The following is a 17690-nucleotide window of genomic DNA, read 5'->3' as shown; positions in this document are numbered from 1 at the left end:
TAAACCCGGAGGCTCCGCTCAGGGCATAGCAAAACCAAGGCCTTGCAGTCGCTTCAGGAGCATCTCTCCCCACCCAAGGCACGCTGTCGCTGCCGGGGCGGCCACGCTGGCCCGTTCCCAGCTCCCGTCCCGGTCCTTGGGGCACAGCTCGGGGCCGGAGGTCGCACCACTCCCTCCGCTGTGTCGGAGACCCGGAGCGCTCAGACCTCCCGCGGCGCTCGGGAAGAGGCCTTCGCCCCTGCTGGAAAACGCGGGGACGAGGCGACGCGAGTCAAAGCGGAGAGTCCATTATGCCCGCAGCAGCTCGCTGAGGAAAGGGCGACGCCGAGAGCCAGCCACCGTCCAGCCCCGCCGCCGCAGCTCCCGCCCAGCCCGGGCCGGGGCCTGCATTCCCGGGGCGCTGCCGAGCGGCCAACGCCGAGCCGGCAGCGCCCCCTGGCGGGCGGCCGCCGCCATGGCGCCCCTGACTGCGCGGGCGGGCCGGGCCCGGCGCTGAGGGGCGGCCCCGGCAACCTCTGCTCCGCTCCCCCGTGATCATCATTATCAGGGTGCTGCAGCGCCTCGCCTGAGGGCACGGTGATTGCTGGGACTGCCGATAGCAATGAATAATTCGAGGCGCTGCCGTGGAGGCTGAGGAGCCCGAGATAAGGCTATCGAGAGATCAGCGGAGGCTCCAACTTTTAAAAAGTGAACGGGAGAGAGCTAAACTCGATCCCTGGCGCCCGGTCCGCCGGTATCAGCCGGTCCTCGCGGAGCAGTTCGCATCCTGGAGTGCTCAGGGCACCCCTCCGGTGCCGGTGGGGTGCTGGAGGGTGCAGGAGCTGAGCTCAGGTGGCGGCTCCTGCTCAAGGCAGGGTCAGCTGGGAGCTACGAGCTGTCTGTCCAGGCCTTCGTCCCTTCAGGTCTCAAAATCCTGCCAAACTGAGAGATGCTCAGCCCTATGGACAACTTGCTGCACTGCTTGGCTGTCTTCTTTCAACACTGACAATTGACTCCCGTCCTCCTACCCGCAGCACTAAGAGCCTGACTCCATCTTCTTGACAGCCTCCTGGAAGGAAGCAGGAGGCTGCTGTCTTCACTAGCTGAGGGTCCCTCCCGCATGCTGAATAAACCCGATTCCCCCAGCCTCTCCTAACAGGGTAAGAGCTCCAGTGTTCAAGTATTTTAATGCCCTTGCTGGACTCATTCTAGTTTATCCATGGCTTTTCATGCACTGCAGATCCCCAGAGTGGATGAAGCGAGGCCTAGCAAATGGTGATCAGTTGTCCCCTCTCATTCTGTGGCTGCTACAACAGATGATTCTGATGGCCTTCTGTGCCTTCTGTCCTCCCAGGCCCCCAAATCCTTTTCCACAGAGCTGCTTCCCACCACTCTGCCTGTATTGTTGCTCAGGATTCTTCCCTCACAAGTGAGGGACTTGACATTTGTCCCTGTTGGATTTTATGAAGTTTCTGCTGGATAAACCACTGAGGTACCATTACTACTATTGTCTAGTAGTAATAGTACTCAGTATAACCTTGATCATCCAATTTTTTACCTGTCTAATTACCCTCTCATCCAAACTGTGGTATCTCACCTTGGATATAAGAATGCTGTGAGACAGGATGCTAAAAGCTTTCCCAAAAGTCAAGGTGCTGCCCTTGCATCCACAAATTCAGACATTTTGTCATAGAAGGCAATCAGATTGGTCAAGCAGTTGGCAACCTCATGCTGACTCATGCAGCTTTCACCATGAATACTGGGAAGGAGCACGATCCAAAGCCTGGGGATGGTGGTGTTCCTATCTGGGCAGCAACACAATTGTGGATGTTTCTGTCGTGTTTTTACTCTCATTTCAACACCTAGAAAATATCAATAATGTCAAAGAGCAATTTGCTACTGCTCTTAATTTATGTTAATTGTTCTTGGAGCTTTCTGTTGACAGTGTTGGTGGCTGCAGCTAAGGATGGAACATTACCAGCTGTCTATTGGTGAAGGGAAACTGGCAGAAAAGTGATTTACTCAACACCACACAACGTGTCTGTTGTCAAGCAGGAGCAAAACTCAGGATGTACTCCCTTTCTGGTCACACACTCATCCCCAAATTCATCACATGATAACTAATGCCACGAACATAGTCTTCCATTCAAACTTTTGAGACAAATAAATACTTCTTCTATCCAGTGACCTCAGCTTGAGGTTTAATTGCATTATAAATATACATGTCTAATATGTATAACAAAAAAGAAACACAGTGGTGAATTATCTGGATTGCAACATGCACTTGGCTCTGATACTAAGCACTTACAGGGAACATGAGCTCATTGGGGAGTGTTAAAAAATCTAGGATGACAGACTGAAAAAAGCAGGTACACGAACAGGGACAGCGAAGCTGGAAAAAATATTGTTGTTGCAAATGGAAAGTAAACATTTATTTTATGCTTTTATGGGAAATTTCTAGATGTGTGTGGTTTTGTTTTGATTTTAAAAATACTACATTTTAACATAAAATATAAGCCATGTTTTAAAACTTTCCGTGCAATTTTTAATTTTAAATTGCAAAAAATATTGGACAGTGTCTTTCTCCTCCTCTTCCCTTCCTGAATCGTCCTTGTTTCACCTAGGAAATCACTGGTGTGTCTTTGCCAGACATCTTAAAGGTACAAAACAAAGAATCTAGATTTTCTTTATGTGTGTTAAGTAAACTAAAAGGAATCCAATGTAATGTGGGGAGCCAGACATAGAAGGTGAAAACAGCATAGTACAGATTTCCATCCTATCATCAGCTCTATCTTCTGTATTTGCTAGTTGTTTGGCATGCTCTGCTTGTGAAATGGCTGTGCAATGCTTCTAACACTGCATGTTGTCTCCAGGAGAGAAATGAGGCATTTCTCCTGCTGTGCTTATGAACAGTTCTCCCAAATTAATTTAAAATGTTCACATGTATACAACAGCTAACATATGAGAAGGCTATTGCTAATTTCCACATAATAGGGCTAAACAATTTACTTCGTTTTGTTGATATATCAAATGAAGTCAGGGTTTTCTAGTGTTTTTTGGTTGGGTTTTTTTAGTTTTCTTTTGTCCTCTTTGTCCCCTCATCTCTATAAACGAACTGTTCTTTGTGTTGCTTTGATCTGCAGAAAATGCATTATAAAACGAGTCCATTAATAACATTTGTAATATTTATCAAATAAATACTCATCAGATTAGAGAGTGGCAAGGCCTTTCAAGGTGTTAAACAATGGCATAATGAATGCCAACAGGGAGGAAAGCCACCAACAAGATTAAAAAGATAGCTAAAGCAACACAACACATTCTGCAGCTCCTTGTCAAAGAACACACCTATGGTTTCCTTGCATGCACACCGTGCTTGCACAGAAATTATGCAACCAGACATGGTGGGTGGGATACTTCATTTCTACTTTATTTTAGCCCAGATTCTTTTGCAGTTCCCTGCACTTCAATCCACTGTGGCTTGGATGTGGTAGAGTTACGCAGGTACAAATCAGGCCAGTATTTGGCTCTTTAGTTCAGTAGTTATTTACCGAAAGTTAAAAAGGGACGTTTTATTACAACTTCTCAGCAAGCATCTTGAAACAAGTAGAAAAGCATTATTATGTTTAAGCAGTGCTATCACAAAACCCAGTACATTTAGGAGCTGTCATGGGGCACTGCCTAATCTGAGAACCCCACTGTTCTCTGAATTAAGCAAAGAATTGACACTATTAATGTTAGATGTCAGTATCATTGTCTGATTGTCCAAGTTTGTATTTCAGCATACTTGAGAAGCTACATCTCTCCTCACACAGAGGAAATAAGGAGGAGCTTGGCTGCAAGTAATTATTGCTGTGGAGAAAATGGAAATTGGAGTGATTGGTTTCCCTGGGAGTTGGACCCATGTCTGCTGGCTGGCTGGCTGCATCATAGGACTAGTCAGCATGACTTCACAGTCTGTAATCTGGGTAAAACACAGCAGACCACCTGTGGCTACACTAAGGAGAGGCAGGATTTGCTATCTGTTTCTAAATCAAACAGCCTGTTTCCTAACAGTGCACTTACTTTAATTAGTTTATTGTACTTGTGCGATGAGTGGCAAGAGTTATATGTTGGGCTAGGAAATACAGCGTGTATTGCAGTCCTCAGTATGTACTAGGTCCTTTTCCTCAGAATATTCAGAGCCTAACAAAGTCTCAGCATTTTAAGACCATTGCCCACTTCATGCTTGATTTCCTTGAATGCCAGTAACACAATAAAGTGTTGGCAAATTTTAGCTGCAACCTGTTCACTCTCTTTGTCCAGGGAATTGGAAGGAAAACCCCAAAGTTTATGTATCACTGTGTAAACGGAGAAGCAACACAGCGTGCACAGAGAATGGTAACCATGAATGCAGTTGCTGTGCAATGAAAATTACGGGATGCTTGGAATAGAGGTGACAAACCACTATGAAATTGTGTGTTACATATGAATATGTAAGAGGATGTCTATAAACCACAAAAGGACTAAGAGATGTGTAGTATGAGTAACAACCATTGTCTGAGGGGCACTTGCAGATGACAAAATATCCTTCCATGGCATTCCAAGAGATGTTGTACGATACAGACAAGTCCATGGGACCTGATGGGACACACTTTACTCCCCCGAGGGAGCTGTTTGGTGTCATTGCAAACCTGCTTCAATTATCTTTTAAAGGTTGTGGTGATTGGCCAAGGTATCTGCACAATATAAGAAAACATGCTCATCCCCATCTTCATGAATAGCAAGAAAGAGGATTCAGGGAACTGGACCTTATCAGTCTCACCTTGACTTTTGGGAATGTGATGGAGAAAATAACCCTGAAAATAACTTGCAATTATTTTAAGATGGTGTTTGGGAGTAGCCAGCACAAATTGGCAACAGAGAAAACCATGTCTAATGAACCTGATACCTTCCTATGAAGAGCATCTCACTGGATGAGGGGAGACCAGTGGACAGGGTCCCAGACAACCAGATCTAGGTAGTCTGCTCCAGCAGGGCGGGCACTGGACAAGATGTACTCCAAAGGCCCGTTCCAGCCTCAGCCATTCTGTGATTGTGTAAAATAGATCTGTGGCATTGCTAAGGACTATGGTTTGTGTGTATGCTTGACACATACACCAAATAAGCAATTAAAATGCATGATGGGATATAATACAATGTTTTAGAAGCATCTATAAACTGGAGCTCTGTTTTGTATTCTGTGGCCCAAGCAGCTAGAAAAGTGGATCTCTGCATACACCATTTAATTACTAGCACAGAGAATTACACTTTCTGTTTGCTCTAAGTAAAGGTATATGAGCAACAGATTTTGAACTAAGTCTGTGATAAACAGCAAGCACTTTGGAGTCCTGAGCTGCTGAAGTAAGTGAATCCCAGGATATTCAATATTAATTCTGACTATTCAAAAAACAACCTAAAGAGAGGCAGATCCTGGAAAGAAAACCAGAAATCCCACTCTAGTAGCTGTGCTTCTATCTATACTTTCTTTTAGTTTTGTTTTCCTTCTATTCATTCTTCCCATTCTTAGGAAATAATGGCAGCAGAGAGTGACTTGGAAAAAAACATATATGGAGAAATCTGTGGAGAACAGTTGAAATCAGGCCCTCTGTGACCACACCTACTGCACTTTGTTGGCTGCTGTCTGTGCAATGGTTTTGTTCCACAACTCAGAAAAAACAGGAAATCTCTGCACTAGCCAACTGGAGGCTACCAGTGCTGTGGGGTAACAAATCGCATAGGCTTATTAAAAACAAGGACTCATAGCCACGTATCAAACATATACATGAACACAATATTTTTAGGTTATTTATAAGGAAGTGTCTTGAATGGGCCTGCTTTCCAACACATACACTAACCTGTTTATCACCTTCAAGAACCCTGCTCCAGTACAGCACTACCCCTCTGCCAACAGTCCTGATATCCCACTCCTCTTCAGACCAGACAGACCTACTTTCAGAGTGTTGTACATACTTAGGAATAAAAACTCCAGAGACGTAAGAGGCCAATTAAAGTGCTATAGCTGCAATGCTGGGAATATGGCTATCATACTTCAAGTATCTGTTTGCTGTTGTTTTTATGTCTGCGTGTTAACTCCATTAAGTTTTAGCGCACACTGGAATGCTGTGAATGACAAGTGGCAAAAATTGCTTTGAAACAATTCCTTGCTGTGACACTTTAAGAGGACATTGCATTAACAGATTATTTCAATAATACAAACTTCTGAGAGACTGGAAATTAAGTGTTCCAAATGAGCTTTAAATTTAGCACAAGAAGTTTCAGTTTTAATGGACAAAGCCTGTTCCCACTAAATGTACCCTTGTACTGCCAAGAGGGCTTTGAAATAAAATAAAGTGGCAAGTTTGAGGCTATTAGTGTCAGAGTCAGACAAGCCAAGTAATTGTAAATTAAGCTGATCTCGGTATTAAAGAAATCTCTTTGCATGAACTCTTATGTTCCCCTTCACTCTGGAAACCAAAGTTATTCCCTTGAGAAGGTACCTGGCTTCTAAGGCATTTGCTGAAGCATGAGATATACTATAGATGACTGCTTGAATCATTTCCAGATAACAAAGTATCTTTATTTAAAATCTCATCTTCATTAATGTTCAAAGTGCAGAAAAAGAAAATTAAATTCAAAGAAACTTATAAAAGCTTCTTGTAAAATAACAGTACTCCTCAACAAAATCTTAGGTTAATAACTACAGATTAGTCAATAGTCTATAACACTAGACTGAATCATAACAAGAACTGGTTTTTGTAGGATTTCCTTCTTCTGTAAAACCCAGAAGGTATCACTTTTCATTATGACATAAGCAAAGTTTACTAACAAAGGTTTTCATTTAAACTGAAAAGGAAGACACAGAAAATGAACAGCAAACAGTAACAAAAAAAAAACAAACAAAAACTTTTCACCTTTGAAAGTCTATGACAAATCAGGACAAGTCAATAAATTACAGTCTCAATCTCTGAATGGTCTCTTTGTCCAAGTGGCAGCAACAAACCACCTGATCATAACCCTCATGTAGTGTCATGTCTGGCATCCCTTCTGGGTGCTTTGGATGCCTTAGGGCCTGGCAAATGCCAGTGGAGGTCTGGATAACTGAATCAAACTTCTGCTTTAGCCCAGTCATATACTGGGGTTTGAGGCCCGGTGATGGTACTGACCAGACCCCTGCTGTCTACACCAGAGTTTAAAGAGCTGCCCATGCCAGCCCTGACACAGACACACAATACAGGACTCTGTCTCAAACTTACCTCCTCTCAAAGGCAAAAAAAGCAGCCATGAGCTATCAGTACAGCAAGGAGCATGGAGAAATGTAAAATATTTAGTTAGGTACTGAGAGCACTCAAGTAATTGGAGCTCAAGGATCTTCTTGCCTTTACCTGCAGTACTTAAGTCTTCAGAAAGATAAATATAATGTCAGAGGCTTCTGATGACTTTTAAGTCCTGATGATTTGCATTTTAACTGCTTAACAAAAATGGTATTTACTAAGCAGAAAATTATTTCTACTTGTAATTACTGTAACTTCCATTTCAAAATTGCTACAAAATCAAGTTGTAAAAATGTATTTTTAAGGATATGCTAGTGTTACTATTTAACAAAAAAACAGCCAATATCACGTAAATAGTTTTATTCTCAAAAAAAAAGTCAACAATATAAAATATTTTAACATTCTTTCTGTTTAAATATTGGTGACAGATTATGCATTTCCTCAAATAAAGTGCTGTTTTTACAAATAGGTATTTTGTTTTTACTTTTACTGCTGTTCTAACCTCACAATATTGAATAGATAAAGTATATTTTTGGTTACTGAAGAATGCAGCATTACTTATATTTCGTCACATGAAATCATTACATTTTCAATCCGTAATCCTTTATCTGTATCCAATCAATAGAGGCATATTCAGCTTATGTACTTCCCCATGCAGAAGGTGTGACAATTTGTGGTGGCCTTCTTGCCTTCTTCCATGCTTTTGTTGCTCTTGACCATGCCCATGTAGTCTCCCATGGGCTCTTCATCTATGGGCAAGAGTGGAATGAAACATCCATCTTCTTGTATGTTCATCCATTCTTCCTGCTCTTCTTAAACCCAGACCACTGATGCCTTGAACATTTCAACACTTAGGTTGAACTATAGAGACAATCTTTTTATTGTTTTCTTTGACTTTCTGTGGGTTTTGTATTTTAAGCATGTTACTGCAGAAAATCCTATGTCAGTGTAGTCAGAACTAACTTCAAATTTTCACCAGTAAGGATTTGTATGGATTTACTTAGTCGGATGCCAAACTTCACCATAAAAAAAAACAACAAACACTTGTGTTCCAGTAGCTACCTTTTAGAAGAAATGGCGTCCTGTGGTTTTAAAGAGCAGCCAGGAGCTGTAAGAGGGGAAAAAAAAGAAGTCTGAAAAACTGCAATCAGCAAGACTCACAGCTGCAAACAAGAGAACAATTCCACAACTACTGGAAACAGGCCTACATTTCCCAACGCATTTGTTATACCAGTATCTAACTTTGATCCTGTAATTCATTTCATTAACTCATGTTAAGCTGTGTCCTGTAAGGATAAGGTATGAAAAGTCAAACTCATGTGAAAAGGCCACCTACTGCCACCAAGTTTTGAGTATCCCTCTTCTCTCAATGTGCACCTTTCCAGTAATCAATTACCTGAATCCTGTATGATTTTGATATGGAAGTTTGTATTGATTTTGCTCCTATTTTTACTTCTCTCTCTTCAATCTCTAACTCCCTCCTCTGGATGATTTCCACTTGATATTTCTGAATCCAAAAATGGAAAGTTAATACACAAACAATTCTGTATCTGCAGATACATATGTATCTATCTATCTATATAACATACTATAATGTGTAAAAAGAAACTGGAAGACCAGTATTTCCACTAACAATAGACTGAATGGCATCATATTCTTTTTTCATCATAGGCATAGCTACTCTTCATTTAAACTTTTTTTCTGGAGAATATTCTGTTTATTCTTTTGATATCTATGTCCTGCCTGTGTGCCTTTGTGCCTATCAGATGTTTGGATTTTTTCTTTTCTTCCTACCTGTCAGAAGTGTTGTTTAGATGGGGGAGAGCAGCCGGATGCCTGTACCAAGTGACAAGGCTCATTTTTTTCTTTCACACATTTCAATAAACTTGGCATTAGAAGGCAAACTAAGTTAACTGGTAGTTAGCTTTACCTCCAACCAATCTTAATGGTTTTTCTTTCATAATGAGTTTAAGAAATGTCCTAGCAGAAAAAGATTGTGTTCTTCTGAGTATAAATCTTGGATGTTCTCTTGCGTTTTTCATGACACTTTTGTGGAAATAGCTAATTGTGTTGCAAGTCAAAAATGGGCAATGGAACTTCCAGGAAGTGTTTCCATTTTTTATCAGAAGATTTAACATGTAATACTTCCTTACACATATATGATAATTAGCATATAGGATTTTATGTCCTCCTCCAGAGGAAATTATTTCAGTTGCTTTTCTCCCCTACTTTTTTTTTTTTTCCATAAGAATCCACATAAACTTTTTTCAGCTTTCCATTTCTGATTTGGCAAGTTTGTGTTGAAATTCAACTCTGTCTTCTTCGGTGTCATTTTTTTCAATTAACCTGCAGACCATTACCAGATCTGTTCAACCTCTTGATTGCACTCACATAATGAGAGCATGAATCTTGACACAGCTCCCCAAAATAAACTCAACAATTAGTCCTGGCAATTAGTCATTCAGGAAGTCAAATTTTCTTTTTTACTAGAATCAGGTAAGCAAAAGGTCACCTCAAACCACAAACAGGAACTTTTCCTGGGATATTATTTGTTAAATCCCATTCTCTCAGAAAGCTGAACTTTATGCTGCCACTTGCTGTTTCACTGAAGTTGGAATCCAGACAAAGGAGAAGCATTTTTCTCCTCAGAGCATTCACTATGCCTCATGCCTCCATGGGCTGGTCATCTGTTTTAAATGGTAAAGCAGCACAGTAATTCTGTGTTTGCTGGACACATTCACTGGGCTATAAAGAAGTCTTCCTAGTAGTTTCTCTTATCAAGGATAGGGTGCATTGTCAGTTTTCCAATATGTAATAGTAGCCAAAACTACCAAAGTGTCAAAACCCACCAAAACATTCGATCTTGGAATGAATATTTTCATCAGAATTTTCTAAAAATTACCAATTAATTTCCATTAAAAAAAGAGATGGAGGGAACATTCTCTATGAAAGTTCTGCTTGCCTACTCAGAATTCATGGCGCCTCCAAACCATGGCTTACAGGTCCAGTAACCTGTGAATCATTTTCACTGCTTTGCCTTATGCAGGTCAGGCAAGGACTGGAGCACGGAATTCACACAGCCTAACCTAGTGTCCCTGGCATGGGGTGGGGAGGAAGGATTCCATTTCAGAAACCTTCTTTACATGGGAGATACCTTAAACTGAAGTACTAGCAAAAATTAAAATACACAAATACACAAAGCAAGTAATAGCAAATTTCTAAGGCAGATGTCCTAGAGAAGCAGAAAGATTAAGCAGCTGAACCGTTGTACAGAGCACAGGCTGTTGTTTAAATTATTGCATAACTGAGATGTGGTAACAGTGATGCAAATCTTTTTAATGGTTCAACAGGAAAGGCAGGGAAACAGTGACCAGCAAGATGGACAGTAATTACCAACCAGATTAGTAAAAACTGTAACAATCTGAAATTTTTTGTGGAAAACAATCAAGAAGGGATTTAGAAGTCTTGCCTCACCAACCTACTAGTATTCCTTGAAGGTGCCAATAGTCTCATAGATAAAAGGGGTCCATTTCATGCTTGGATTTTGACAGGGCATTTCACAAGGTCCAAGGTTAGCCCTTAAGATAGTAAGAAACCCACAGGGTAAAAGTAAAATTTCTCATGTGGAAAAATAACGTGTTAGGGAGGCAGAGGACAGAAGTTTGCAGTAAACTGATTTTTTTCCACAGTAGAGGGTTTCACCACTAGTATTTCATAGGGATTTGCCTGAGGATATTCAGGATACGAACAGTATATTCAACATATGATTTTGAAAGGGCATATAGAGTGAAGGGACAAACCTTCCTAAGTTATCCATGTAAATAAAAGGTAAACAGAAGACTGGCAAAAAGACTTCATGTGACATCTGTGCCTAAACAACAAGATAGCAACATAATTTGGTGAAGATAAATATGAAGCAATATGAAGGCAAATGGAAAAGAAGATGTATGTTTATTTATATAAAATTATAGGCTGTGAGCTCAAACTCAGTAGATCAGCTGGGCTGTACAAGGTAATTTGAATTAATACCAATTCAGTCTTCAATTATAACAAACACAGCAAAGTACCAGAAATAACTAGGAAAGGGCAAGAGAATGGAAAGCAGAGAACACAACTGAAAAACAAACATCACTCTGTCATGTAAATCCATAATATGCCTACATATTGAATACTGTATGCTAGGCTGATATCTCCCAAGTCTAAAAAGATAATAGCAGAAAAGGAAAAGAGGTTAGAAAAACTATAGTATAGGGAATAACAAAGCAACCTATAAGCTTTCCCTTTGGAAAAACACATGAATGAAGAAGAATATCACAGTGATCTGTAAAATCATGAGTGGCATGGAGGCAGTGAAAAGAAAACAACTGCTCATTGTATCTTCTGATCCAGTATGATGAAGCAAAAGAAGCCAGGACATAGCAAGTTCACAGTAAATGAAAGTAAGTAGCTCTTCATATCAGTGTCAGATGAGACTGGATGAAAAAGTTGAACACAACTGAATGGACCCTGGATCTGACTTGGTACAGGTGCTCTTATGCTCTAAAATATTACATATTCCTGGAAATTACTTCAAGTTCCAGAGACTGCATAAGGATTCCACTGCTACTTTTTACAGTAAAAAGCAGCTTACCTGGTGCAGGAACTTCTTTTAGCTACATGTTCTCTTCCTCTTCACTGTTTGTTTCTTTTTCTGTTTCACAGCCAAATCTATATCATGGAGCTCTTACACACAAAAACCCAAAAACCAGATCTCTTATGGCAGCCTTCTTGCAGTGTCTTGTCAAAAGCTCAACAGGAGCAACTGCTGCCTCCATTATTACAAAAGGATATGCTCCCCAACTCTGAGCCATAATTCTTTTCCTTTGATGTCTTCAAGACATTTAAGGTCAGAAAGTTGCTTGGAGACACATTACACCTCTATGCTTCTTTGGTTCTTGAGTAATTCCACTTCTTTGCACCATGTAATCAAATCCCAAACAGCTTCTGCTCACCTAGTAATACCTACAGAAGAGGCTCTTCAGCTCTGGGATGTTACCAAGAGACATCCAGAAGTTCCCACACATGCTGACTATGCTGAGAATGGAAAGTTGCACAGTGCATACAGGGACACCTGATAGTGGCTTTCAGCCAAGCAGACTACACAGAATACTGGAAATACCCCACATTCACTAACTACCCCAGCAATTCCCAGTTTTCCCCAAGACATCAGCAGGTCAACAGTTAGCACCTGCTTTCACATATCTAGTGAAATGCAGCTGACTCAGATTAAAACAACTGGGACTAGCTCATTATTAAGGTTTCCTGAAGCATACAATACCTGAATTATTTAACATAACCCCTAAAGAAATGTAATTATCTTGTGAGTGAATGAAAGTAGAAAAATAAACAATTGAAGAAGAAGCACTTTTAACATGGTGCACCTCTCAAGGCTGTTCAATGGCTTTCGCTGTTTCTACTAAAACACAGATACAGAAGTACACGTGGGAATAGGTTGTGCCCAATGCTTTAATCTGGAGTAACAGATGAGTATCTGCCTTTGTCTCAGGCAGCTGGCAGGACAGAGATTTGCAGGTTTTTTATCTGAGAGAGTAGGAAATGTATTCAATTACTACAGGTCAGCAACACCTTCCTGAGTGTTTTGGTTACAGACAGTACATTTTAAAAGGCAGTTTCTCCAGTTTGGCTAGCAGGTAACACTGGTGCTTGGAATACATGTATTCCAAAGAAACCAACTATAGATAATTCTATAAAAATACCACCGATGTGAAATGATTAAATGCATACATACATAAATATATAATTAACACAGCAGCCTAAAGCATTATGCCAAATTGTAAATCTTGAATATATTTATTCTACCTGATCATACTAAAGTGTCTCCTACAAAGAGAACACAAAAGTTAATTATGTATCATACAGGAACACCTCTCACTGATGCTACATATATACATACAGACACTATAGACAGTATGCTATATACTCTGGTTTGCTATACTTACATCCATTTTCTGTGTTCAGTAATGCACAACAAAAATCTTATCATTATTTCAGATACTAATGAAGGATGTATAAACATCTTATAGATACCTCTACTTTTTATGTTGAAATCTTCTCTACAGTCTCAGCAAGAGACTTCATTAACCAGGAAAGCAGCTCACTGGCTTGTTTGTCACATTCTATCTTCCAGCCAGTATTAAATAAAATATCCACACATTTGGACACTAGGAGGACTTCTTTCACAGAAAGAGTGATCAGACATTGGAATAGGCTGACCAGGGAGATGATGGAGTCACCATACCTGAAGATCTTTAAGAAAAGACTGGACATGGCTTTCAGTGCCATGGTCTGTTTGGCATGGTGGTGTTTGGTCATAGGTTGGACTCTATAATCTCAGAGGTGTTTTCGAATCTAACTGATTTTTGATTCTGTGATTCAACCTGTAATTGATTTTTCCATTCTTTTCAGGTGCTACTTACATTGGGAATGACCTGGCTGTCGTGTGTTACTAACACTACTCTCAAAGGAAGAGTGGAAGTTGTGTATAGTTTCTTGTAAAATCTGTCTCTCTCGACCCTGTAAAAGAACAATAAGATAAAATAAGGTATTCTTAAATTTCTGTTTAAAAGAGAATTTATTAAGAGCACACAACAAATGAGTCAATATGTGTGTCTATGTCCATACACTTAGAAATAATAACAAATCCTTACCTTACAGACATACATAAAAAACCCTGAATTAATATTTTCCTGAAATTAATAACAAATCCTTACCTTACAGACACATATAAAAAACCCTGAATTAATATTTTCCTGAAATTAACAGACAACAGTAGAAATATTTTTATTATATTTATCTTCATGGTATATCTTAGTATGGAACATCATCCACCTCCCCTAATTTTTAGCCTCATCACTACTGTTGATCTTGACTTAGGGAAATTGTGTTTTTTGTTTGCCTGAACTTTCACTATCAGAGAGCAAATGGACCTCATATCTAAAAAAGCTGCTGAAAAGCATCAGCAAGCCTAATCAAAGACATGTTCCAGTACAAAATCCCTCTGCTGAGAGCTGTTTACTGCACATCATTCTTAGAAAATTTGTTTATGTTGACATAAAATTCAAAGGCAATGAAAGTGTAAGAAATGAGAGAAGTGCTATTCACCTAATCACAGAGGAATCAAAACCTATTATGTTAATCAAAGGACACCTTTCTTCTTATACTGCATTCTCTAGCTGCCTATTGCAGCCAGCTGATTCTTTTTAGCACTGCTGAAATCAATATTCAGAAACTGCAATATTGCTCATGTTTACAAGTAGTTTGTTCACTGGCCTAGGAAAGAGTTATTGAAAGAGAACAGGAAGTGCCACAAAGGAAGACCTTTCACTAATCAAAACATGGAACACTTTTGTTTGGAAAAAATTAATTTAGCTTTTCTAACTAACATCCACAAATTAATTTCAAAATGTATGTTGAACTAATTATATAAAGAAACCTTGAAATAATTTACTAAGTACACTACTTAAAAATGTACCTTTCCTGCATTCAGTTCAGAAATAGCTGCCAAAATTTGCTGCCTTGATCCATCTGTTTTAATACCCAGCTCTTTCAAATCACCATCAGTAAGTGTGAGGAAAGCTTCCATATCTACCTGTATATTAAAAAAAAAGAAGAAATAAAAGAAAAAAAGGTAAGACAAATTTACTTATGCAAAGATTCATAACTACAGGTTAAAAGTGGTCTGTTTGGTTTCTTTATTTGTAGACTTAATGTAAATATTGTGCAAAAAGAATTTTTGATGAATTACCAGCACCAAATGGTACATACTTTACCACTCTGTTGTAAGGCTTCTAACCTGCTGTTAATCATTCAACTAATCATGATAGTACATCAAAAATATTAATGGATTTTTAAGTTTTTTCCCATCAAGTTCTATTAAGACAGAATATATAGTCTCCACAGAAATTCCTCTGCCCACAGTAGCAGCTACCTGAATAAACTTAAAGTTTCTCTCTTTTCTTCACCCTTTCCCCCTAAGTATTTTTGGAATTTCAGAATATTGTGTTTACTTTTCCAGAGTCTCCTCATGAAAAACCTAGGTCTTGTTCATACATCAGTTTTTATTCTAACAACATATCCATAAGGCTATGGTAAGAACAAATATCTGAAACTTTTCATATATTGATATAACTTTCACACACTAAGCATATTAATTTCTAGACAATGCTCCCTTGCCTATCATGCAGGGGAACAATAATAACCCTGTTATTACTGTGATGAAGCTAAATTGTCTGAGCTTGTGCTGAATTTTGAACTCTGTGGCAATGTCAATTTAATGCATGTTTGTTCACTACCCTTTTCTTTGACCAAATATAAGCACACAACATTTGCTCACATTTGATCCTACCTTAAACAATGTAATGAATTAATTTTACTTATTTTCAGCAACATTTCCTTTCATTGTATCCTTCAGCAAGTCAATGTCACAGTTCTCATCTACCACCATGCCTAAGCTCCCCAATTTAGTTCTCCCATTGCTTATGCAGAGCAGATAAAGAAGATAAAGCAGCCATCTCGGTGATTCACACCCTGCTGTTCTCCTTCTGAAAATGAGGTTCCAGCTGTGATTCTAGGGATGATACAGTATGTCCTATGAACTGTTTAGCCACACTGAATACAGACATATATAGAAAAAGCATAGTGTAACATCAGAGGGAATAAAAACCCCTATGTATAGAAAAGTTATAGGTTAAGCATAAAAAGCTCTGCTATTTGCAGTACTCTGGAGAATGCCACAAATATCACTTTGTCCATGTTTCAAGGTTCTCTCTGCAACCAGGAATGGCTGTAGAACTTACCTCTGGATCACAAATCTGATGCAACGTGTTGTAACCTACTTTCATTAAAACAGTAAAAAAAAAAAGATCTTTTAGAAAAGACATACCTCCTGTTCCTCAAATATAGGCTGATATTTCTCAAGTGACAATTTTTTAAGGATGCCAGTCAGCTCATCTGCAATAACAGGGAAAAAAACAAAACAAAACAAAACAAAAAAACCACCCATAGATTAGAAAAGATTTTAATGATCTCAGCATTATAAATAGAAAATACATATTAAAGCCTATATTTCCCACAGTCATTTATGGTAAGAAAAAAACAACCCCATTTATTCTCCATTAGAAATTGAAATATTGGCTTATTCTGTTCTCACCTACTTACATATACTGTAATTCTATCTAGTCTCACCTTGCTAGGATAAATGCCATTGTATTGCCCTTTCTACCTCATTAAAAGGATCTTACAAAACCAAACCAGTAAGGACAAATAAGGCACTTCAGTGCCTAAAATGTGGGTGCTTGGCCCCAGATGGCTGATCCAGATTGTGCAGGTTAGATAGACAGCAAAACTTCTCAAGCAGGCAAGGAACTGAAAGGCATATTTCTATGTGATTATCCAGGAAGGCAAAGTGTAGAACAAGCAACCACACACCTGCTCATTCAAAACACTGACACAACATAGATCTTTCTGAACCCTCTTCTCTATGTGCCCAACATCAATACATCTTGGACATAGACAGCTGAAGTTCAGCTAAGATGAAAACTGGACAGAATTTAAGTTTTACCAGCTCACCTTCCAAGGCTAAGAGCACTGAGTATTGTCCTTCCTCTCAAAGTCTAAGGAAATTTAATGTTGCAGGACCTGACAGAGACTCTTTCCACACATTTAAAATCTAATTAGCTAAAAAGCTTAACTGCACTTTCAGAATAACTTGACATTACCTTTCTTAATTACACACTACCTCTCTCAGCTAAAGTTTTTTTTTATTATTTTGCTGTCACAAGTAACTGTTTTTTCCTCTTAAGAACCTAAGTGGTCAGTGAAACTAAGAAGTCAGAGTCAAAATTAAGAACATGAGTTATTACATTATAAAACAAAACTATATTTAATCTTCTGCATATAAACTCCCTTTCATTTTAAAGATCTCACTAATCCATTACCAAATATACTTTGCTTTCATTTATTTCATATCTTTGTCTTTTGACTCTGCCTTTTCTTTCATCATCACTGGAAACATGAAAGAGAAATAAATCTCATACTTCTCATACTACAGCTTCAAAAGACATGAAGTACCTTGAGATAAATACACTGCTTCGTACTATTTTGGAAGTCTTTTTTACATAGGAGAGTCCAAAGACAAGTGAAGAGAAAAATTCTAGTTGAATCTTATTTTCTGCTAGGGTTTTGTTGTTTTTTTTTTTTTTTACATTAATTTCAACTAACTTGGTATGCCTAACATGATTTGCAAAAGTTGACATGGTCCCAGACTAAAAGCTTTAGTGCCCTGACATGAATCCATGGGAAAAGGCTATCAGTTTTAAAAATGTATCATGGGAACTTCTCCACATTGTTAGATGAAAAATATCA

The 17690-nt window shown here is 39.1% G+C and overlaps 1 protein-coding gene across 4 annotated transcripts in view; it reads right to left on the bottom strand.

Moving 5' to 3' along the window:
• Positions 1 to 6552: 6552 nt before the first annotated feature.
• ANKS6 (ankyrin repeat and sterile alpha motif domain containing 6) overlaps positions 6553 to 17690 on the bottom strand; it is a 43208-nt gene continuing 32070 nt past the window's right edge. Inside the window, exons 14-18 of one of the 4 annotated variants that reach the window (XR_015288738.1) lie at positions 16210 to 16277; positions 14800 to 14916; positions 13745 to 13841; positions 8665 to 8775; positions 6553 to 8376 (exon numbers count right to left, since the gene is read on the bottom strand). Coding sequence is in view for 1 of the 4 variants with exons in the window: in XM_086895807.1 (XP_086751933.1) it covers positions 8327 to 8376; positions 13745 to 13841; positions 14800 to 14916; positions 16210 to 16277 (332 nt within the window). In the remaining 3 variants the exon portion in view is untranslated. Of the gene's footprint in view, positions 8377 to 8664; positions 8776 to 11068; positions 12270 to 13744; positions 13842 to 14799; positions 14917 to 16209; positions 16278 to 17690 lie in introns of all 4 variants that reach the window. The other 3 variants (XR_015288732.1, XR_015288733.1, XM_086895807.1) reach the window with 3 other exon arrangements.

The sequence above is a fragment of the Cyanistes caeruleus genome, chromosome 1, assembly GCF_971803275.1.
Source record: "Cyanistes caeruleus chromosome 1, bCyaCae1.hap1.1, whole genome shotgun sequence".
NCBI lineage: Eukaryota > Metazoa > Chordata > Aves > Passeriformes > Paridae > Cyanistes > Cyanistes caeruleus.
The sequence above is the reverse complement of the archived record's forward strand: the minus strand, read 5'-3'. Positions and strand labels throughout refer to the sequence as shown.